The 26,128-nt window shown below is 31.7% G+C and overlaps 2 protein-coding genes across 3 annotated transcripts; one reads left to right on the top strand and one right to left on the bottom strand.

Moving 5' to 3' along the window:
* Window positions 1-7,461: 7,461 nt before the first annotated feature.
* On the bottom strand, window positions 7,462-13,093 carry LOC108560877 (protein transport protein Sec24C). Of its 2 annotated transcripts, none has more exons than XM_017918584.1 (8): window positions 13,011-13,093; window positions 10,361-12,354; window positions 9,901-10,276; window positions 9,502-9,821; window positions 8,338-9,409; window positions 8,076-8,276; window positions 7,821-8,014; window positions 7,462-7,757 (listed from the first exon to the last, which is right to left on the bottom strand). In XM_017918584.1, the coding sequence occupies exons 2-8, from the start codon at window positions 12,344-12,346 to the stop codon at window positions 7,617-7,619; spliced, it is 4,290 nt and encodes a 1,429-aa protein (XP_017774073.1). In that variant the 5' UTR covers window positions 12,347-12,354; window positions 13,011-13,093; the 3' UTR covers window positions 7,462-7,616. The 2 variants fall into 2 exon arrangements, with proteins under 2 accessions (XP_017774073.1, XP_017774074.1); XM_017918585.1 differs by lacking the exon at window positions 13,011-13,093 and adding an exon at window positions 12,664-13,004.
* On the top strand, window positions 12,858-16,123 carry LOC108560872 (beta-1,4-galactosyltransferase 6). The gene is made up of 5 exons (XM_017918581.1): window positions 12,858-13,107; window positions 15,024-15,360; window positions 15,417-15,542; window positions 15,606-15,695; window positions 15,750-16,123. The coding sequence occupies exons 1-5, from the start codon at window positions 12,858-12,860 to the stop codon at window positions 15,871-15,873; spliced, it is 927 nt and encodes a 308-aa protein (XP_017774070.1). The 3' UTR covers window positions 15,874-16,123.
* The last annotated feature ends 10,005 nt before the right edge of the window (window positions 16,124-26,128 follow it).

Raw genomic sequence — 26,128 nt, forward strand, 5'->3', positions numbered from 1 at the left:
CAAAGCATCCATGACCAGACAGCGCCTGGCTCAGGTGAAATGTTGTTTCACCGTGCTTTCTGCTTAACCAAGGCTCTATTTGTGGAATTAGGCATCCTTTCTCCGACCTGTACCATTTATCTTGCCATTTTTTCAGCAGTCTGGCTCTAGCATCAGCTTTGGTCGCGCCCCTCTGCCTCTCATCCTCTCCAAAACAATGAGCTCTATTGGTGGCACATCAGCTATCACCTGCAACATTTATAAATCTAAAGCTAATAAATTGCTGTAGTAGTTAACAGATGATTGATAATCCAAAACTCGATTGGAAATGAAAGTAATAATAGTGTATAGTGTATATAAAGATAAATAATTGAATAAACACGTTACGCATCGGCTGTGTTTAATAGATGAAATAAATGTGTGTATATATATAGAAGGAGAGAGAGAGATGATTTGGAATTGAATTTTGTTAAATGTCATTAGCACAATAGATAAACGAAACGTGAATGCGTTTTGTACGCTTTCAATTATATATAAATTAAATACAATTCGAATAATATATACATGCAGAAAAATAAATACTGCTCGTGTATTATTATATTATATTTTATTTATATTATACAACGATGTGTGTAAATTTAGAACATGTTCGTTTTTCGACAGGTTTTGCTTTCTATTAATATTTTCGTTTTGTTTGTTTGGCGAATCGAAAAAGCTTCATTGTTTCTGGTTTAATGAACAAAATTAAAATAAAAGTAAATGAATCGATATTATTTTTAGTTCGTCGACGGATGTTGATTTCTTTTTGTTCGTATTGCGTCGATGCACGAACCGAAAACTATTTTTAATTACTGACGCGTTGCGTTCGGATCTTCAATGAAATCTATAGCTGAAACACATATTTGTATGTAATGGACGTGACCTCTCACGGTTTTCGGCGTTTTGATTCGATGCATTGAGTTAAAATTCGAGTCAAGATTTATTTTTGGTGTAATGATGGAAACGTTGCTTTTGTTAACACATTTTCCTCGGAACTGTTGGCTCCAGTTGTAGAACGTAAGCGTTGTTGTATGACTAAATTATATAAATCGTTGAAACGGTCACTCGCATCCAAAAAAAACTGTTACTAAACAATGAGATAATATTCAATTTTATTTCTCGTTAGTGATAATTTTTTAAGTTTTGTTTATTTGAATAAATTTTTACCCTTTCACTATTACTAAATGTAACAAAAGTATGAAATTAATTATCAAATCTTCTATATTATTAATTTAATAGATAATGCTTACAAAATCGCCAATAAAATTTTGAAAGAAACGTAATAATTTACAATTCTTACATTTACTAATCTACAAAATCTTACGTAGTTTAAAAAAAAACATCAAGTAAATAAAAAAAAAACTTATTAATTATGAATTTACTCGGCAATGCTTACATTCACTAATCAATGAATTTATGCAACATTTCAACAGAATCATCGAATAAGTTTAAAAAAAAACGAATTCATTATTTATTTACAATATTTACTATACTAACATTGTTGAGTGTACGCAAAATTTAAAACAAAATGTATTCATTATAAATTTACTAAAGAATACGCACATTCACAAATCAATGCACTTACTTGCAACTAATATACTTCGCATAGTACGAGTAATCAGTTCCGCCCGGACAGTTTGAAACCGATCTAATAGTAGACTTTAACAGCAAAAAAAAGAGACTTCTAAATATAAACAATATTTTATGTATAGATAAAAAATGTCTACTAATTATTTAGAATTTAGTTTCTTTTTAAAGTTTGAAACCAAATAAATTTACTAAAGAATGCGTACAAATGCATTTATTAAAAACTAATATACCTCGCATTGTACGAGTAATCATTTCCGCCCGGACAGTTTGAAACCGGACTAATCAAAAGAGACTTGTAAATAAAAACAATGTGTATAGATAAAAATGTGTACAAATTATTTAGAAATTTTCATGTGATTTTATAAGATTTGTTCCATTTTGTTAACTGCACTATTATTTTTTTTTTACAAACTAACAATGCCAAAAGTATATTGGACTTTGGTTGTTTTTAATTTGTTAATAATTGTAGTAGTCATGTACGAATGTATAAGAACCAACATATAATTACTTAGTAATATTGGAAATATACAAAAATTGAACACAAAGTAGTGTGAAAGGTAGACAACACACATAACACTAAACGAATCAAATTATTGCAAACAATATGTGCTTTACAGAAAAAGCATTTAAATCATGTAATGATTAACAAATAATAATACAAAATACGAATCAATAGTTAAAATTTTAACTAATTATAGTTTTACAAAGTTGCAATTTTCTTCATTTTAACAAAATTTGATATACAACAAAATCGTTAAGAAATTCATGTGTTTTCATATATTTTTATTATCTGATATAAATATAAACATTGACTATTCCAATTTGCATTAACATTTATATAATAACATTTACAAGACTGAAAGTTTAATTATTTGTTGATCAACAAAATATTATTTTTTGTGTGCATTTTTCCACTTTCGTAAACATCGCATAATATGAATACATCGTTGAGAAATTTTTGAATAAATATGCAAAATAATTATCTTCCATGTAATTAATTTTAATAGAGGTAAAGATTATTTTCAGGCCGCTTATAATAACTTCTTTGAAGGGCGACAGAGATGCGTGTTCATCTAAATATTTGCATATACGAAAATGTTAGACAAAGTTTCCTAATAAATAATTAAATAAATAGGGATGCTCCATGTCTCATTTGAGCTGTACGCAAGGCCGATGAGGAAGGGAGCGAAGGGTGAAGAGAGAAGCGAAAGCCAACTAACGTGGCCACAGAGTGAGAGTTTAAATAAGCACGTTAGTTATGAGTTTCTGCGATGTTACATAATGCAAAGTGTTAACCGCACAATAAAACAATTCTGCGGATTTTATTCCATGAATAATAATATGCAAATTGAGCATGTAAACCATTTACTTCTATCATTTTATTTTTTTGTATATATATTCATCAGTAACTCAAACAGAAAGTATAAATTATTCTTTGAAAATACTTCAAATAATTCAAAATAATGTTTCGAGGAATTAATTTCTTCCTAATTATGTTTCTTGAGCCCTAATAAAGCACTCTTGGTTCTCTTCTTCATCTTAAAAACATTAGTTATACTAACAACAAATCAAACATTTGTTCGTGTTAAAGAATGCATTTATTTTCACAATAAACAACAAGAATAACCAATTTCAAATCTACTACGTTTTTTTACGTGTTGGTTATACTTCCAAACATACACCTGATACCTCCACAACTGCAGTTTAACACACAATATAAATAAAAGACACAATAGAATCGATCTGTCTATAGATTATATACATATGCAAAAACATAAAGAAGCAGTCTTCTGCACATATGTTGTAAATCACCAGTCACATATGTGAGTAGAACTCCTCATTATGTAAAAATTACAAAGATGTTCATAATTTTATGAGTTTTCAAATAAATGAAAAAATATAGTAAATTTTCAAAGAATACACATTTATTGAAGAAGAACGAAACTAATATGAAATATTGACTAGAGTAAGTAAATCAGAATTATGAATGGAAAAAAAACATTGAATTACGTTTAATAATATAAATTTAAAAACACACAAAAAAAATATAATTTAAACGAATAGAGAGAAAGAAAAACTGGATTAAGTTGAAGATAATTTATCAAAAATATCAATGATGTGACGTAGAATCAATGTAATTTCATAATAAATAACAAAAGCAATCAACTTGAATACAGATTATGTATAGATTACAAAGATATTTTGAAATGTAATTTGTAAACCAGAGGCAAATGGAATTTCGTTATTTTTTAAATGAATTAAGATCAAGAGAAAAAAATAATAAACAAATTTATATTATGTAATATACTTTTAACAATAATACAAAAAAAAACATATTTAACCGAAGAGCAAGGAACTAACATTCAGTATTAGATTTAAGAAAATAAACCAGAATTATGGTTAGATAATCAAAATGTAGTTCACAAAATGATTATCATTACATGCACAAATCACTGTTTTCTATGGTTATATAATAGTAATGTATACTGAATGGAAATCATGACAATAGTTAAAATTGGTAAAGAAATATACTGATTTTTTGTTAAAAAATTTACAATAATTATGATAATAATATTTATTAGTTACAATGCAACCAAAAGGCTATCGACCTAAGTCTTTCCACCGAGAAAAACAAAAAACATAAATTGTCACAATAATTCATATAAAACAATGCATTCTGAAAAAAAAGTAAAACGTTCATATAAAAAAGATGAAATTATAAATTAAGCCAAATAAAAGTAAATCTTCTCGAAATGAAATAAATAATAATATATTCTGAAGCATTCGGCTGAAGAATGATAAAATTCGCCCGAAGCACGAACTATCCACCCTTTATGATGAAAAATCCGGCCGTCCCCTGATTCACATACATAGGACACTCCCGGTCATCCACATCGAACATTAGAACATAAACATGTGTCCCGAAAAACATAAGCATGTTTCAACATTAAAGTTGACTATATATCGTCTTATCAAGCGCTGCAGAAACTCTGCGCGATTTTCTGCATTCTTTGGGGAGTTTATTTGTTAATATAGGTGTTAACTATGTGGTCATGTATTGTTATTGGCCTGTGAATTCTGTTGACTTAAAGGTCTTTAGGTAGATCACACGTCTTTTTATTAAGTGGCCTTACTTTGATGTTAGGTATTGGTACAATCTTAACAATATACCAAATTTATACTATTAAGTTTATTCTTTATTACATTTATAAAGTAGATTCATGTCAGTATAGTTGAATCATAATGAAAACATTCAACGAATTTATAATGATGAGAATTTCATCTATAAAATGTAATAATCAATGGATTATAAATTAGTATTTTCAATCAATTCAATTAAGAGAAATACTGATTTTTGTATTAATAAAGTATAATTAACTCAATTATTTAATTAGTAAACTAATTATAAATATTGCATGTTTCATCAAACAATTAATGTAAGAAAAAATGATATTAATGTACAAAAAAACACGGTTCTTTATAATGATTCAGGTGATTTATTCATTTCACAATATTATAATTTAAAAAATGCTATATTAGATTTGATGTAATAATATTTTATAAAACAATTGTTATATCTTTTTTGCTTGATTTTGCTGTAACATTTAGGATATTTTTTTTCTTCTTTTGTATGAATGGGGGAGTATGGAAGTAGTGAGGTGAGATGACCCGGCTACCATGGATGGATGGATCGTTCGAAGCGTCTGAAATATGCAGTGTGCCATTTCGACTGATGAAATTGTGGAACCAATCTACCTCGATGAGGTTGTTAATGCTGAACGCCACCTGAAACTCAACTATTTTCTTACCATTCTTTCAGACATCCGAATGCATACTGAATACAAACTAGTTACATGAAGAAACACCCACTGAAACTACAATTCCTTCTATATATTTTTTACTTTGCAACTTTGAAGAATCAATACAAATATATTTGGAAGACTTAATTAAAATTATTATTTCTAATATATTGTTTCTTTTTTTATTAAATTGCTAATTAGAAATTTCAATAAAAAATTCCTAGTTCAAGACTGAAATAAAACTGCTTAAAAATCAATTTAATTAATATTAATTTGTTGAAAACAAAATTATTTTTGTTATTAAGTAACTAGACAATAAATAATTTAAATCTAATCTAGTTTTAAAGAACAAACTGTTAAATTTCCAAATTTACGTTTCTTAAAGTTATAAGAAATAAAATTTTGTGTATTAAAAATTGAAAATTCTCGTGAATTGCGGAGATACCACACCCAAATTTGCGTTTAATATTTAGGAAGATGATGTTCATTCAAATGTATGGACGATAATCCAAAGTGATGACGCATGATTATCACTGTAGTCTTATTAAGTATGGAAGATAATTCTCCGATTCGGAACTATCACTGCAATAATCCCGCCATCAAAGGAAGATTTCGTCGTGCGCTGAAATCCCCGGCTTTAAAACCAATTCGGTCGGACGATATAAATCCCCTAATTACAATATACTTGTTAAGTTTAACACAGAAAAGTCTCTATATGCAAATTCCGTTGCGAATTTATGTGCACGTTAACACATGGTAATTGGCAATTAGATACACGTTTTTACTGTACGTTAATGATAAGCTGTATATATTTAATTGTTAATTATCCATTGATTTTATTGTTTACTTTACTTAATTTATACTTTTGTGTTGACATACATATTGTTACAAAGTATTTTCTATAGTTAAAAGTTGCGTCAAAGTCGCATAAACTGCTAATGCATTTGCTTGGGAAGCCTTTCAAAAGATAAACTTGTAATTAACACTTTGATGGTTTCATTGGGTTTCATTTAAAAAGTTCTCTTTGTATAGTTTCATGGTATAATTAATTTAAAAACGTGCGTATGAAGATATTTCTGATTTCTGTACGAAACTGTTAATAATATAATATTCTATTCCGTCTGTAAAGTAAGACCTTGATTAACGCTGATTCATACAAAAAGCATACAAAATTGACTATATGTTCATGTAACTTCGTTTAAGGCTGTTTCGTTTAGCACTTAAAATGCGTTCCTGGCAAAGTGCGGGTTATCGAATATCTCGGACTGTTTAAAACCGGACTAATTGAGGAACTAAATATATACAAAAATGAACTGTACAAAGATAAAACCGATTCTTTTTGTATAAGAAAATAGTGAATCCGGACTGATCTAAGGTATTGATGTTTCTGGTTGTAATTTAGAAAATTATTTTTTTGCAAATCTATTTCATCTGTAAACTTAATTTTTTTTTGTATTGAAAATATTCACTTATTTCGTTCCTAATAACGAATTTAATTTCAGTCTATTTTCGATGTTTAAGGATTTCAATTAGAAGATTGATTGAATGTTACGATTCGGTTGAAATTAAATAAAATTCTAATCCGTATATATTTCTTAATATAATACATAAATGTAATAAACCATTTAGCGAAAAAAAAATGTTAAGAATAAAAATATATATATATTATGAATACAATAATTCCTACATTCAATTTAACGTCGACGATCTAATATTTCCGGCAAAAATGTATCAAAACTAAACTGCACTACATTCCAAATGCATCATACATCTTAATTTTTTTTATTATCATTTTCTTGTCACAATCATATATTTTGCAATTTTTTTTGACATAAAACAATATATATATATATATTATATAAATTTAGAAACATTGGTTTAAAAGCATAAAATAAATTAATAACAATGCAACTTATAAACTATCTCTCTACTAAGTGGTAATACTATATAGAAGAAAAAATGAGCAATTTACAATAGTGTAGTTTAGTTTCGTATTGTTTTTTTGTTCCCTAGAAAAGTTGTAGAAATGAATAATTTGTTTTCCATGTTGCTGTTTTTTTTCTTTTGGGTAGCGTATATATATTTACATAATAATCTTAAACTATTCTTCTTAATCCACTGTAATCTCTCGCATACATACACCCCAATAAAAAAATAAAATGAGTAAAATGAAATCTGCTTATTCGTAGATATGGATCAGCCGCTTCGCTAGCTCAACAACGATCTAATTTCTTTGTGCATGTGACACAGGAAGTCGACGTAGCCGGAGGAGCCGTCAAGGCCACGATCTTCTACAAGGAAATGCTTGAAGACGCTCTCCAACTTCTCCTTCTGCCTCACCAAAGTTAACTGAAAGATGCAAAAACAAAATAATGAAAATGTTTACAAAACTTGGATTCAAAATGATCTTACCCTCATGTATCTATGTCTCTGGATTCTAATTTGATCGATCACAGATCTAACAGCTTCGGACATTGGATTGTTCAATTCGGGTAATTTAATGCGATCGATGTTAATTTGTACGGCAGATGGGGCACCAAATACTTGCTGAATGAACTCTTGGTTTGCGCCTAAACCAATCCAAAGGAACATGTATATTCCATTTTCTGTAAAAAAAATGAATTCATTGATTATCAATTGCTTCTTTTTTCTTAGTTGATGAAATACCTAGTATGTAGACTCCTTGATCTGATACTTTTTCGACTGTGCACCTGATCGGTTCCGGGATTTCGACGTTGTCATCTCCAGTGGGTTTAATGTCGTGCAGAGGAATCAAACGTGGATAGAAATAGGAAATGGCGTTTGGAACGTCCATAGTCATAACTGCTTGCATCACAAAAGATCTATCGTCTACAGTCATATCAGCGCCTGGAGATTAATTAAAGAAAGTAAATTGATTGTAATTGAGATGAATTTATATGAGTATTACCTCCAGAAATTGCATCGCTCTTCAATAAACAGTTTACGTAGAGCGGCAAAAGTTTCATGCATTCGGGCAGAATCAGTTGTCCGGCGTTGCTGGGACTCGCGCAGTTCTTTCTATAGCTGGCTAACATCTGAGCAGCTCTTTGAACGATGTTGTCTTTCACCGCCTTCGGGTTATTATCCAGCAGTTTGTAGGTAGCCTGTTTGGCTAAGAAAGTGACTATCGTTTCCAGATCGCAACTCCTGTACAAATCTGCCATCTGCGAGCAAGTTTTCAGTGCTTGATTGATAATACGCAATCTACGTTCACCAGAAACGGAAGTGTACAGCAAAGCAATTTGGATGTAAATGCCTTCCTCTTCCTGCAACTTGTCATCGTGCTTGATTTCAATGGCTATACCCTTATCACAATCTATGGAAGCCAACTCCATATCCGTCGTGTTCGACATGAAGAGATGTCCGTAGAAATCAGTTGGGCGCACTCCTGTCGACGTCCTCACTCTCATAATAGCATCGAAAGCAATGGGTCTGCTGATATTGGTAATGATGTCATTGACTAAACGCTCTCCATCCAAATCCGCTTGGAAGTAAGTGTATTTATAGACTTCGCCTCCTGTTAAACGCGCCACTTGACCGATGGTAGCCACATCCACATAAGCGTTGTTGAAGAGGAACAAATCTACGGAACAACCAGAACCCACGCAATCCTGCCCCAATTGGTTGTATACTTGATTTTGCGGCTGCAAAATCGTGCGCTCCTTGTCTGTTCCAAGCAATTTTCTGTCATCCCTGTTCTTCAGTTTACCGGGAGCTTCAGCGGATGGCAACGTCGAATGGAACACGAGCAATTTACCGGCGCATTCAGAAGCCTTCAGAGCTTCAAGACCAGCTACAATAGCCGGCATGAGAATGGTTTCGCATTCGCGCGTTTCGGCGAACATTGCAGGAATTTGCTCCATGAGAGCGTCGATTACAGTTTCAGATTCCTCCGGAGTGCACAAAAATCCATCGAGCAAAGGCATGAACATCTCTTGGGTATCTCCAACCACCAACATTTGCGGAGCAGCTAAATTACCCTGCGTAAATGTAAATTCAGTTAATTACAAACTATATAAATTAAGATAATAATCACAAACTAAGTTAATTAGAATTTACAACATAAACTTACTTTAATGTTATAGAAATGAACTGAACTGTTGTAGGTAATAAAACCGACGCGCATGTTACTCTTTTCCTGGTTCGCATCAACGGGCAAGTTTTTGATGATCTCCTTCATTTGAGAGCACAGCAAATGGATCATTCCCGATTTGATATTGTTATAAGATACATCGATTACGAAAATAATCGCAGGTGGTTTTGGAATCTTGTTGTTTCTACAGTAATCTTTAGTGGCAGTGAATTCGTACGTTCCCAATACCAATTCCGGACGCTCGTATCTGTCCATGCGTTGACCGGTGTGATCTAAATGTTGGAAATATTCGTCAGGAACTGAAAATAGAATAATGATTCAATTAATGAATTCGACAGATGTTGCGATGTAATAGTAATAAATTAGACTATTAATTACCATCGGTGGCAGCCTTGCAGAAGAGGCACTGGAATCTCCTGCCGGAGTCGATGAATTGCATGAAGGGACACATGTAAGCTTTGCATCTGATGCATCTTACCGGTCCGAGCTCACCGAAGTTAACAACTGGAGGCATGTATTCACCTTCCATAGTTCTTGCCATCGGACTAATGACAAGACCAAATGGTACCGACGTTTGTTTCATCAAGTCATTGCTGACTGGAACATGGTACATAGTCGAACGGATGAAACGAGGACTTGCGAATCCTTGATCTTGCGCAACGAATTTGGTAGATACCAGTGGAGGCACTAAACCCTTCTGATTTACGTAGAATATACCGGATCGATTGGTTTGATCATCTTGAAGAACTTGTATCTGAAAGAAATAATTACAGTTAACACATTGTGATTATTGATTTGACCTAGTTATGGTAATGAATGGTATTTATAAAGTGTTTACCGGACTTGGCATCTGGTCAGGGTCCAATCTCCTTTGTTGTTGTTGCTGCTGTTGTTGATATCCTCCTTGCGCTGGGTATTGTCCAGGCATGGGCGGTTGGCCAACGCCCATCGGTGGTTGCATTGGTGGGTATCCTTGCTTTTGCTGTGGGCCATTCATGTAGTTCTGCTGTTGATTTCCCAGCGGTGGAGGCATATGAGGTCCGTTGTCTCCGTTCATAGCTTTGTTGTTGTATGGACCTGATAAGCTCATGTTTTGCATCTGATTGGTTAAGGGATTCGGATATTGACCGGGCATCGGTGGTGCTCCATACTGGTTCGGCATAGGGGGTTGATTGAATTGATTTTGCGGAGGCATCGCCGAATTGAAGGGTTGTCCTGGCATCGGTGGTTTTACAGGACCAGGAGGCATGCTTTGCATTGGTTTAGATCCGTACGGTGAGTTATTGGGTGGATTCCAAGGTGTTTTCATTGGAGGTTGTCCTGGCATTGGTGGTTGCTGTCCAATTAACTGCGGTTGTCCTGGCATCGGTGGTTGTCCGATTAAAGCCGGTTGTCCTGGCATCGGTGGTTGTCCGATTAAAGCCGGTTGTCCTGGCATCGGTGGTTGATTCATTTTGGGTGGTTGCCTGGACATCGGCCACTGTCCTCCTGCTTGCATTGGAGGCTGTCCTGGCAACGATTGTGGGGTGGACATCGGTGGTTGTCCTAGCATTGATTGTGGAGTAGACATTGGTGGTTGTCCTAGCATTGATTGTGGGTTAGAAATTGGTGGTTGTCCTAGCATTGATTGTGGGGAGGACATTGGTGGTTGACCTGGCATCGGTTGAGGCCCGGACATCGGTGGTAGATCGGGTTTTGATTGTAGACCGGGCATCGGAGGCATCGGTTGCGAGCCAGGCATAGGTGGTTGACCTATCATTGATGGTGGACCAGACATGGGTGGTTGTCCTGGCATAGACATAGGCGGTTGTCTCATCATCGATGGTGGGTTTGTCATTGGTGGTTGTCCTTGCATCGATTGTAGTATAGACATAGGTTGTCCTGGCTTTGGCTGCATACCAGACATCGGAGGCATCGATTGTGGAGTGGACATCGGAGGTTGTCCAGGCATCGCTTGAGGATTGGACATTGGTGGTTGACCTGGACCAGGCATGGGCGGTTGATTCAAAGATTGTGGTCCAACCATCGGCGGTTGTCCAACCATAGGTTGTGGTTGTCCAGGCATCGGCGGTTTCGATTGCAATCCAGGCATAGTTTGCGGTGCAGACATCGGAGGTTGCCCAGGCATCGGTGGTTGACTAAATACCTGTCCTGATGGTTGATTTCCCATGAACGGTGCCGGCATACTCCTCTGAGGCATAGCACCTTGACCCGGTGTTGGTAGACGCATTGGCGGCATACCGGGCATCGAAGTTGGCGCCGATGAAACTGGTTGTTCCGGCATCGTGTGGTTTGTCATGCTCGAAGAAATAGGCATAGTTGATGGAGGTTTGGGCATCATCCCTTGCTGTCCACCCATCGGCGATTGACTCGGCAACGGGTGCTGCATTGGTGGAAACTGCCTTCCTGCCTGTGGAGCGTTTGTTGGAGGCATTTGGTTTCCAATGGTTGGAATGTTTTGTGATGGAACTGCAGGTTCATTGAGTGATTGTATTGATGGAGATGGATTAGTGGACAATGAGCTAGTCACAATATCAGCTCCATTTTGCATGGACAGCATTCCATCACCACCTGGTGGCCTCTGACTTGGTGGAAGTTGACTGGGTGGTAATTGACTTGCTGGTGGACGAATGTTCTGCTGTCCAAGTAGAGATGGACTTTGCGATTGTCCAAATTGAGATGGTGGGAATGGTGCTCCTGGCTTTGGTGGGCCAAGTGGCACATTCTGGAAACCACCCGGAGACTGTGATGGTGGCAATCTGTTCATGCCTTGCGGAGGAGGCTGTTGAGCTCCACCCGCATATTGCATGTACTGTGGATTCATGTTTACTTCTGCAAAACAGATTAATTTAATTATTTCCAAAAAATATTTAAACAAAAAAAATGATATTTAAATAAGATAAAATAAATGTAAATTACAAAGAATTGTTGACAAATGTGATTTAATTGGCGTTTATTAAACAAAATTCAATAAGTTTCAATCGCGTGATGGAAAGTATATCAATACCCTACATATTAATTATTAAATGGGAAATTGTTAATTCTTTAATTTAAGTGATTCCAGACAAACCAAAACAAAGAAAACTATAGTGGATTGGAGATAAAAGTACGAATATCCGAAATGTAGCAGTTAAAACTTACATAAACTTAAGTAACTATGATTTAATTTAATAAATAAACAGAAATAAAACTCATCACTGGTCGTCAGCTTTCAGGGCTTTGCCACGTAAGGTTACAATGCGCATGTTTTGGTAACCTCCACGTCAATCCCACCAAACGATTGCATACATTCACACTAAACTGTCAAAATTGAATTTACTTTCGTTATAAAAGCAATGTTAAAGCAATTAATCATAGTTATAGTCGTCTTCATAATTGCTACGACCGTGTACCATCCGGATAGACATGCCAAACACTATGACTACATCGAAGATACCGAGGTACTCAATGAACTCATACCGGACCCAAGAATCCGGAAGGAAACTAACCTAGGAGACTGCAACTACGAGGAAATCCTTTTAAATAACGTGGAAATCTATGCTGGTGATGTCTACAAAAGTTATGGCTTTCATTTGCCGAACGAAGGTAACGTTTCGACGCACTGTTTAACTGCTCTACACTTAACACTACACTATTTGCAACTCAACTCACTCAACTATTTGTTATCATCTGGTTTTGACAATACGTGTTCTCCACTCCTGCCAACAACGAGGAACTGAATGCCCTCACTCTGCTTGTTTATTTCTTTCCAAACGAGCGAAACTAATTAGAATATTTTAATTAACTGCACGTATTACAGATTACTTCCTAATCGTTTTTTAAACACCAATAGGATCAAGGAGAAACTAATTATTTATGCTTTACTCTCTATCTTGACTTACATGTATAATGTGTTGCCTATCATAAAATATTCAAAATTTATTTCAAACTTTGCACTAATAATTCAAAGATTTTTAATTCAATAAATTTATCTATTCTAAAAGGAATTGTTCTTTATTTATTATATTCAATTTTGAAGAATTCATTATTACTTTTATTATTTTTTAGTAATTAGCACAACTTTTTTTATAAATATTTTTAATTAAAAAAGTACAATCTGTGATTTAATACTAATTAGAAAATATTACTATAATTTATTATATGCTATTAATAGTTATTACTTTTATTATAAAATTATTTAAATACTGCTTTTTTGAGTGTTACCTTTTTCTTTACACTAATAAGTGAATAGTTGCTACATTCCCCAAATATTCAAGTTTCATATGCATATTTTGGATCTATTCTATTTATTACAGTTTCTGAGAAAATGACAAATATGTGAAGACACTTCCTTTTAGAGATTTAATTTTTCATTACTCCACATTACATCTAAACGGATGCAACCACAACAATAAGTGAATAGTCGTTAAATTCCCCAAATATCCAAGTTTCATATGCATCTTTTAGATCTATTCTATTTATTATAGTTTCTGAGAAAATGACAAATATGTGAAGACACTTCCTTTTAGAGATTTAATTTTTCTTTACTTCGAATTACATCTAAACGGATGCAACCACAGTAATAAATGAATAGTCGTTAAATTCTCCAAATATCCATGTTTCATATGCATATTTTGGATCTATTCTATTTATTATAGTTTCTTAGAAAATGACAAATATGTGAATACACTTCCTTTTAGTGAGTTAATTTTTCAGTACTTCGAATTAAATATAAACGGATGCAACCACAACAATAAGTGAATAGTCTTTAAATTCCCCAAATATCCAAGTTTAATATGCATCTTTTAGATCTATTCTATTTCTTATAGTTTCTGAGAAAATGACAAATATGTGAAGACAATTCCTTTTAGAGATTTAATTTTTCAGTACTCCGCATTACATCTAAACGGATGCAACCACAACAATATGTGAATAGTCGTTAAATTCTCCAAATATCCAAGTTTCATATGCATCTTTTAGATCTATTCTATTTATTATAGTTTCTGAGAAAATGACAAATATGTGAAGACACTTCATTTTAGGGATTTAATTACATCTATACGGATGCAACCACAATAATATGTGAATAGTCGTTAAATTCTCCAAATATCCAAGTTTGATATGTATCGTTTAGATCTATTCTATTTATTATAGTTTCGGAGAAAATGACAAATATGTGAGGACATTTCCTTTTAAAGCGTTAATTTTTCAGTACTTCGAATTACAGCTTAAATATGCAACTTTAATATGAAAACTATATTATTTTTTTTTTGATTCCACATATTAATTATATAACATTTGTACTATTATTAGTTATATTTGCGTTATGAATAGGTCATCAAAAAGTTTTTTGATCTTTCGAGTTTTGAGTGAATATTCTAGTATTAAGACTACTGACTTTAATAAATGATTTGAGTACAAATACGCCATAACAAATATCTTGTATTTTAGTATTAATCGTTACATTCAGTAAACATCTGCTTTGCTGATATTATTCAAATTCTAATACGAATGTGTTTCAGGTGGAGAATATCGTCCTGCGAACTGTAATCCTCTCTACAGAACGGCGATTCTGGTGCCTTACCGCAACAGAGAGGAGCAACTGAGTATATTCATAAATTACATTCACCATTATCTGCAGAAATTATTAATTCACTACAAGATATTCATCGTGGAGCAAAACAACACGGGCCTCTTCAATCGGGCGAAGATGTTCAATGTAGGCGCGCTCGAAGCCATAAAGCAAAACTTCAGTTGCCTCATTTTGCACGATGTCGACTTGTTACCATTATCATCAGGAAACATTTACGCCTGCTCTAAATTTCCAAGACATATGTCTAGCTCTTTAGACACTTTCAGGTAAAGTTAATTAATTTCAAAATATGCGCATTGTAACTTATTTCTTTGTTTTATAGATTCAATTTACCGTATTTAGGTTTAATGGGCGGCGTTATTTCAATACAAACTAATCAGTTCGAAGCAGTCAATGGAATGTCCAATATGTACGATGGTTGGGGAGGCGAAGACGATGATTTCTACACGTTCGTTTTTTTTTTCTCAATACACAATTATCAAAAGTAATTATCAATTTCATAATATTTCAGGAGATTGAGAAACCAAGATTATATACCTTACCGATTTTCACCTGATTTAAGCAAATACACTATGCTTTTGCACAAAAAGGAGAAACCTAGGTAAGAACATTATAATTTATAGAATTATTTATACATTTACATAATTTATTTCAGCGCCGATCGATACGAGAAGTTACACAACTCATTGAATAGACAGATGATAGATGGCCTAAATTCCATGAAGCGCGATTATGGGATTAAATTGAGGCCACTGTACACGCACATCTACGCACCGTGAATCTTTCATTTTTTTTTAAACCTAGACTTATGATCAAAAAGAGAACAACTATTTATTTTTGTTTCATTTGTACATAGAATCCATATTTATTGAATGTACAGTATATACGCACCTTTATATACATTTTTTTTTGTAATAAGTGCATAGAAACCAAAGTCGAGTATCAAAGTTGCATTTACCAAAACAATTGAATTACTGCGGAATTATTATTGTTAAAATTACTTAAGGAATAACGCACGTATATATCTAGTAAGGATTAATAATCTCTTTATTTATTATAAAAAAAATATTTATTTTTTTATTACGATCATTGTTTTTATATGAAAGTATTGTGAGAGATCTCAAAGTAATATTTTATTTACAGTGAATCTTCTAATGAATCTAATAAACAAATTAAAATAGTTGTATAATATAACTATTGTGTGATTTTAGTAAAATGTAATATTTATTTTTTAGTAATTGTACAAGTTTTTTTTAAAATGATTTAACTAAATACTGTAGTAATTGTTAATAAATTTATCTAAATACGATAAAATAAATACTGATTGTGAATGAAATAATCGTTTTATTGGCTTGCTGTAAATTAATACATATTTTATTAGTTATTAATAAGATTAAGTGCATTAAGATTTTTATAATTCAATTGTGCACTAAAATTCTATATTTATTCAATCAATAGCGTATTTGATTGGAATTGATGAAGTATTTCAAATTGGATACTTAAAATCTAATCTAAATCCAAAAAAGGAATAGTTTTCTGTAATAATTTTGCATGTTTTAGTCTTACTATGAAACTTTTAGTTATGTTTTATATGTTATGTTATATAGTTATACTTATATTAATGAAATTACGTTTCAAATAGATATTCTAATTAGATTTGCTGTAAAAAATATGAATACTTTACAAAATTTAAAAATACTACGAAACTTAGAATATTAGAATAAATACAAACTTTGATATAAACAAATATTAATAGTTTTTTAAAAGTATATATTTGTAATTCGAAACATTTATTTTTTTTTTAATTGAAATAAAGAAATTGAAATAATGAAATACAGAAATTCTCCATTAAAAAATATTGATTAATAGTTTCAATCCAATTAGATTTCGAAAATGAACTACAAACTATGAACTACATTTTTTTATAATTCGACATTTATCGAAGTTCTTCCAATTAGATTTGTAGTGAAATTATTAATTCCCGCTCCCGGTCATCAACATCGAACATTAGAACATAAACATGATGTTCCGAAAAGCAGACGCGTGTTTCAACATTAAAGTTGTCTATAAATCGTCTTTTCAAGCGCTCCAGCAACTCTGCGCGATTTTCTGAATTCTTTGGTGCGTTTATTTTCTAGTGATAACTATGTGGTCATGTATTGTTACTGGCCTGTGAATTCTATTGTCCTGAAGGTCTTTAGGTAGATCACACGTATTTTTATTATGTGGCTTTACTTTGATGTTAGGTATACCCGGTATGGGTTTTGTTGACCTCTTCGGACATTTGGAAAACCATGCAGCAAGATTCTCCGAGTTGTTTGCTATACATCGTGAGGGAAGTGGCGAAGTGTATCGGATGTTGGCCCTGGTATTTGGAGCACTTGGTCCTGTTGGAACATATAGAACCATGCGCATCTTGTATGTTGGTTGTCCCGATCCTCTTGCAGAACCTGTGTTCCACCGTAGACAACTTGAGATGGCTCCTTCGGAGGAATGCTCTCGACGTAGGACAAGATGTGGCCCCAATCCCGCATATCGATCAGATACTCAACAAACCACAGCCTTAGGGTATTCTGACTTCAAAATAAAGACTGTCTTCTTGTGGCGTTTTGAAAACCTCGGCCTCTGAAGGGCAAGATGATGTATTGGTGCCCTCTGCTTCCCGCTCCATGGTCACAAGAATGAACTGCGATCACACAGTACACACTCCATCCCAAACGTAGCCAAAAAATTGATATTTTTTATCACAATGCTGCTATCAAACACGTCTGTACTGCTCTGGGTCATGAATCAAACTAATTTGTATTATTAAATTTTAATATAATTTAATATAAGTTCAAAATGTTAACTATAATTAGTATAAATTAGTGGAAATTAGTCTCAGATTTTCAATTAAATCTATTGTAAAAAATGAATATATCCATTTGTATGTTCTATACAATTGGATTTCAATTAATAATTTATTTTGTTCACTTTAACCTTTCGGAATTTATCAAAAACGTAACGTTACAAAATTGATTTCATAACTTTTCACGTTATATGCACTGATTTACAGTTGACTTCGCATTTCCTTGGTCTCTCCACCAATATAGGTCAAAGTGTGATCGTCGAACGCCATCCATAACAGTCTAGTATCTAAATTAAGCCATATAAAATGTTTTATTAGAAATCGTTCGTACGCCCATATTTAATAATACGGGCGCATCGGACCGTCGCATTATTAATTGCCCATAAATACGATTGCCATTTCATAAATTTGACTTTTACGACGTTATTGGATCAAAAAGCTGCTGCGAACGAACCTATTATTACATCGATTGGAAATAATTGTTTGTTTGAAGAAATCATTCCAACTAGTTTAATTTAGTTTTTCTTGTAGTTCTTGGTACGGTTTCTGATGGCATGTTCAATACGCCAGTTGAAAATCCTAATTAATTAGGTCCAAGTTGTTGCTTCCAGTTATCAGAGTGTAGCAGATTGATTAAAAAGATTACGTGACTCCGATGGGCGCTGCGGGAACGTTAATAAATTAATTTCTGATTTTCCGGCGTGCCCCGAGCCTCCGTGATAATGCTAATCACGTGTGCACGATAACAGAACTTTAATTGTTTTTTTTGTTGTTGTTGCTGTTGTATGTACCTGTACCACGTTTCGTTCTACCTGCTCTTCTTCCACCCTTTCGTTTTCACGACACGGTCGGACGAAGTTTCCGCAATTTTACAAATCTAAATTGAAATTTACATAGATTAACATCGAGGGTTTACAGTGCTTTCATATTATTATACATGTGATCCCATATCCTAAGTACTTTAGGCTAATCTAAAAATAAAAGATATGGGTTAAATTGGTAAATGTAGACATTTACTAAATATTTTATTACAAATTTGATGGTAATTACTTGAGTTAAATCAACAACAAAGAATTAAAATTTTATACTTGTTTTCTATAATTATTGTGTCTTTCTGCAATATTATTTTACAAATTGAGATTATCATTGAGGGTTTACATTACTTTCATATTATTATACATGTGGTCCTATATCCTAAGTACTTTAAACCAGCGTTTTTCAAACAAGTCTACTGGGATTCTAAGGGTAGGCGCGAATATTAGTCACAGTGAGCAATTTTCCAAATGACTGCTAAAGTTTTATCGTAGTAACATCAAGTTTGGAAACAACTGCTTTAGACTAATCTAAAAATGTTTATTGGTGCATTAATGAAGTAAATATATTATATTGGTAAATGTACACATATACAAACAACAAAGAATTAAAATTGTACATTTTTCTGCTATAATTATTATGTATTTCTGCAATATTATATGAAATCCTATATATAAATATTTTAAACGCTATAGAAGTAGTATACTTCTCTACTGATTTTGAGACCAAACTTGAGGAACGTAAGGCACTACATTAACATCAAAATGCATACGTCTGCAAATTGATTATATGCGTTTTTGTTAAATACAACAAAAACTGAACTTGAAAACACTAAGGCAGTAGAGTGAATAGGGAAACGTATATGTCTGCAAATTGTTTAAATCAACTGATTTCCTGACGTTCGAACTTTTAGTTTGACGTGCCACATATTTTGAGATGTTTTCGGTCAATATTTCAATCTTCTTTTTCTGTCGTTTAAAACATTGATTTTGTCATGTGAAGTCTGTCATTAGTTTTGTCGTGACAATCATTTTTTCTCAACAAAAAAAAAACTTAAACTCATAATAAATGATTGTTTGATGAATATTATTTTTAATAAATATAATACAAATTCGTTACAGAACCTAGTTGAAAATTATTCAACTTAAAAGAAATTGAAAAATGTTCTTAATATATATAGATATAACTACTATCGACAGTAAGAACCTTTATAATCTTTGGAAGATGATAGATCTTAACATTTGAAAGGTGTCCAAAGAGCGATGGAAGCACGGAAATAGTATGGATGTAAAAAGCTTTATGTCTTTACAATTTGCTTGTGAACTTCTTCAAATTAAACCGAAAACTCTAGTATTATAATACTTACTTGGATTGATTTCAGTTAGTTACTCGAACTAATTAGATAATTTGATTTCCATGTATATTTCTCGTATTTTACATTCTTCGAATATATCTGTAGACTTTTCCAAATCAAACGAAAACATAAACGCATTACAAAAACAACAAACAAAGCTAAAAAATAATAATGTTTCCAATTAGCCATGAGCAAGATGTATATAATATAAAATTCGGTTTGATTTTATTAAGTTCAGGATCTGGAGGGTGAACAAAAAGAAATGGAAGGTATTGCCTGTATTTTTCTATTTCGACGGTCACATTTTTATTAAAAAGAACAATAATACGAGAACAAGACGGAACATAAGGACGGAAAAAAGTTTAACCAATATAATGAACAGGAGTTTCCTGCTGCAGGTCGTTATACACTATAACAGGGTCCCAGAGGAAATAAGAAGAGAAAATAACATTGAAAAATTCAAAACATGAATTATGAACTGGATGCCAAATCACAATTAGAATACATAGAACATCAAAAAAAACCAACAAACCCGCTCAAAATACCGATTCCAAGGAGAGTGCCGAAAGAACCGAAGCTGAGGCAGACACATTAGAAAACAAATAATAAAAAATGTATAAAATAATGTAAAAATTGTATATAAAAAAAAACTGAAAACTGCTACATCAACAAATAAATTAGTTTATTTTCAATAAAAATCGTTCTAATCATTGAGTCACAAGAATTTAATTAAAATCTTCTCCAAATCAAACTAAATACCGTAACTTTATAAATTTATTTCAATTAGATTTTTTTTCAATAAAATTGGATTTATTTAAGAGAGTTTCACAAACCAATTATGTAATTGAATATCCACTAGACTTAAATAAACTTTTATTATGTTGTTCAAAATACAGAGTAGTAGTAGTTGTTACAAGAGGGTGGCGTACATTGAATATCTACTTATATTTCATGTTTTATATCCTTAAAAAATACCCGTAAATTTTCTCTGACTCAAACTAAAAACTGTTATATTATCAAAATTATTTCACTTAGTTTATTTATGTTTCAATAAAATCCTTATAATTATTGATTTAATTTTATATTAATTTCTATCTAAAGCTTAAACTACTTCTGAATTTTCTTCAGATCATACTTTAAACTTTTACATTATCAATTTATTTCACCTTCTTTTATTTACTTATTATAGTTTAATACTAAATTTACAATATATTATAAATATAAATTTTATTATAATAAATCAATAAATATTAATGTTAACTTCTAGATAAAATGTCTTTGTTTATAAAATACGAATCCAAAAAAAAATCCATGGTTAAGTCATATATGAATACACGCACTTTTTTTTATATTTGTCTTATTTCAAGAGTTATTTCAATAGAATACGATTTTTATGTTCTTTTTAATAAAAATGTGACCGTCGAAATAGAAAAATACAGGCAATACCTTTTCTTTTTGTTCACCCTCCAGATCCAGAACCTAATAAAATCAAACCGAATTTTATATTATATACATCTTGAAACACGCATCTATATCTATTCTGTCCTTCTTCCTCTTCATCTCTACTAGATGTACAAAAGTTTTTATTGCTCGGACCTATTTATTTTATTGCGAGACTACGAATGAAACGTAATCCGGATACGAAAAGTGGCCGACGGGAGAAATCCGATCCGGGAACAGGATTAAATTTCCAAAAGCGTAATTTACCGCGATTCCGTAACATCCAATGAACGACATCAACTCTTTCTCTCTTCATCCACGCATTTAGAAAAAAATAAATAAATGAAGGCACGCTTCAATTAGTTTCTCATTAATGCAAGTAATTAAAACACATTTGCAAAACGGCCTTTCAATTATTTTCGCTGAAAATATAGATTTTTTTTTGTAAAGCAAAATTCAATTATGTTTTATAACAAAAAAAAATCGGCTTTAGAGTAATGCCCATTTAAAACTGCAGCGCTTTTAATTGAACATTACTTCTAATTCATTTAAAATGTATGCAAGCTTTACTCTATTATCCTGTTTATTAAATGGCAAAAAATATTATAAAATTTATAGATGTAAATACGTGTGTTTTGTTATTGTTTTTCTAGTGAATAAAAACTACCCCAAAATATATTTATTTACATTAATTTATCTTCGGAGTATAATCAATTAGTCTACTTTCTTTTTATGTTGTCCAAAATCATTGCTTTCAAAGGTTTTTGCAAATATTACTCCCAGGAATTACACGTGTATCCCAATTGGGGTAATTTATCGCCTAATGATATAGATTGAAATATTTGTTGAATAATGAAACATTTCAACTAACTTTTGTAATATTTTCATTAAACGTTGAAAACTAAATATGTTTTTTGTATGATTTTTGCTTTATAATTAAATATAATTGAAGCTTTAAGATATATTACTTTGTTCAATCGATAATCGTGGAAGTATACGAAAACTCGTACATTTTTAATATCCAATCTATTATTAAGGCTGACTTCCATCCGCTTCTGCATACACCTTTAATTAATTAATTTCCTTGAGTAAAAGCTGCATTCTCCACTGGGAATAAGTATTTATAGTGCTTTCAATCCAATAATACTATAATACTTTTAACTGATTTTAAATTAGTTGTTACTATTTTGTCATATTATATTAAATTACAATCTTATTTCTGCGTACATTCATTAAATCTAATGACTGTAGACATTTGTTTTTTAGGTAAACTTCCCAATTAAAGTTTTAACTGTCTTTATTTAAATTTTTTACCCTAAAATGAATTTGTGCAAACTAATTTTAATTAAAATCGCCTTTTGAGCTTTTCATCTATTTTGGTAGGTCCAATTTAGGCAACGATTCATGGTCCAAAATTAACTTTGTTAAATATATGAAAATATTTTACCTAACTTCATTTATGAACATTTTAACTGCACACAAATAATATTTTATATAATAAAAGTTATTGCATCAGCCAACTCCAAGTCTAAACCACGTACGTAGGACAAGTTACTAGGGCTCACAAGGTTTTTAGAGAGATCCACGATACTTTTTGATAGTTGAATCAGAATTCATCTCTTTGCTCATCATTTTATATAAACGAAAAATTAAAAAAAAAATAAAATACAATACGGCTCTGCTCCAAATGTGATAATTATCAATTTCAATACTCTTAAATTATCAAACAATATTGTGTATCATCAATATTTATATTATATTCATCGAATGAAAATGCTGTCGGAATATTACATTTTCGATGTTATAAAACGTTCAGTACGTGCTAAATTGAAGTGCTTCTCAGGTCAGGTGCGTCAAATTGCACTGCATAATTTAGTAAAATGGTACACGCACCCTCCCAATAATGAAACGACCTTCCTTATCTCTATTAACATAAAACAGTCGATAACTGGCAGAAGTCTGAAACTCGAGTAGAAGATTGGGGTGAGACGGTTTTCGGAGGGTTGGAGTGAGGGTTTATCCTCAACATAGTCAGGATCAGCTTTAAATAAATGAACAGATTGTAAAACTTTTTTTCTTTTCATGGAAAAGACCCACAGCGAATGCAGTTAATTAAGTCTGCTTCTTCATATCTGTGTATCTTCATTCCAAATTATTTCATACATCCTGCATATTCGCGCATCTTCGAGGATATATACCTTTCTCCCGAACTTCATCCTCTCATTTCTTCCGTTCTTCATCCTTTTCTTTTTTCCTGTTTGTTTCTCGTTGCCGAATGACTTGCCGCGAATAAACTTTTTCATTAGTTCCGACTTCTCGCGGAAAAGAAAAAATGAAAGAACCAAAGCGAATTACACCCAGAGGATTCATAATAATGAAAACATCCCTTAAACACTAAACAAATTATATTTCTTGTTTTATTCGCGTTTCCTTTGCTTCTTACATATCTCAACATGATTACTCGAGTTTCGTAATAATTTATTTTAAAAATAATTATATATATAAAAAAATAATAATCTTTGTTTTTTTTTTATCTTACATTACAAATTTTAAATCATCTGTTGAAAATGAGATTTATATTTTATTTTAATCAAAATAATTAACTTTTACAAAATACTAATGACTAACAAAATATTTGTTTAATAATTGAATTTTCTATAGATAATAAATTGAAATATTAGTAAAAACTCAATTTTTAGGTATGAATATTGTATTTGATTACTGTATATTTTAAATATACAAAATGGAAAAGAAAAGCAAACAAATTAAGTGTAAATAATATGTTTTAAGTAACATGAATGCATAATAAGTTTCAAAGACTTTTTAACGATAAGGAAATTGAAATAATTTGGATTCTGAGAGAAAAAAATATTTCTTATTTTTTAGAAAATGTAAATGATTTCATAACTTTTACTTTAAACGTAAGTAATTAAGTAATTAAATGAATATAAGCTTATAAGATTATTTATATAACATATAGATTACTAAATAATGAATATTTTTAGACTAGATGAAAATGTAATGTGTAATGTAATATTAATAATATGAATTATTAAATAAATAAGGCGAAAGGATTAGAAGGTAACAACGAGAATATCGGTTTACGACTTTTATAATCTACGTAATAAATCTAACGTTTTGAAACACATCTATCTGAAATTATATTTATAACTGTAAAAAAACAATTAAGTTAAATTATTTTTTTTCAATTATTGCTAAGACTTTTATGAAAAATAGTTTCAAATTACAAAATTTCGAGTAAATTTTAAGATGAATTAATAATCTTCAAAAAGTCTCGCTTGGTTTTAGTTGTATATTAAAAAAATACATAAATAATTTGCAGAAATATGCATTAAGTTTCAGACCATAAAACGCATCGTTTTATGCAGAAAATTTAACTTGAAATTGAAAAAAGATTTATATTTGTATACATTTACTAATTTGTATGTTAATGATGTTGTGTTAAACCATTATTATAACTGTTATTATTAATATAGTGTTGAATAAAGTTATGTAAAACTAAACGAATTTCATTAAATTCACAACTATTGAAACTCCTTAAGGACAATACTAGACTTTATGCCTATTTTATATTATGCTGAGATGAAACGATTTTATAATCTGTTATATAACTCAACAAAAAAATGATACGATTGAGTAATGAGAGTTGTTGAGATAATGCATGAATATGTGAAGTACGAGCATTAAATCTTTCAAAGTGTATTTATATGCGTTTACTTCGAATGGGTGCAATACATAATGCATACAATCATTATTTTTGAGTAACGAGTATTTATGGTACGCGAGAAGAAGCGGCCCGGAGGAGACCACACGTGTTCTCATGCTCTTTCCTCTTCCGGTAAAAAGCGAACGTGAAATATTCATTTTATGTTTGGTTGCATGAGAATGTTCTATGTTTTATGAAAGGCGGCGTTAAAATTTAGTGGGATCAGGCGAAACAATTCACATAGTGTGTGTGTGTGTGTGTATTTGAAAAGGAACACATTTCTTGTGGCCCATGATTTTGTTCTTCACTTGTTCCAACCTCCTTTTCTTTTCGCAATATTTTTTCTCCTCGTCGCCGCACGTCCTTCCTTCTTCCACAATCCAGTGTATATTTATATACGTGTATCATCCGAGTACGTGTGTACGCGTATTAATAATACATTGTAATGGGGCGTCGGAATATAAAGACACGTACCTTAACTTGGACACATCAAAGGGAGGTGTACCTCGCAGCCACGGACTCGTATATGGAATTACAATTTCACATCATAAACTTTAGTTGCTCTTTCCGTCTCTTCACGAGAACTATAAATTCACTTTAATACTCCGGCTTGCTTTTGAGCGGACTTACTTTATTACGGCTTTCTCTAATATTCACATACTTGTTTTTTTTTTGTTGCTTTATTTATGTGACAAATACAAACACGACTCGATCATATGCTCATATTGCCAAACTAATATATAATGCTGCAACCACACTGTGTCTGATATAACACTTTAAAACTAAAAGTAATATTAATTCCTATATATAACACTAATTCCTATATATACTATAGCAGGGATTCCTAAACTT

The sequence above is a fragment of the Nicrophorus vespilloides genome, unplaced genomic scaffold (assembly GCF_001412225.1).
Source record: "Nicrophorus vespilloides isolate i.1.1-1 unplaced genomic scaffold, Nicve_v1.0, whole genome shotgun sequence".
Classification (NCBI taxonomy): Eukaryota; Metazoa; Arthropoda; class Insecta; order Coleoptera; family Silphidae; genus Nicrophorus; species Nicrophorus vespilloides.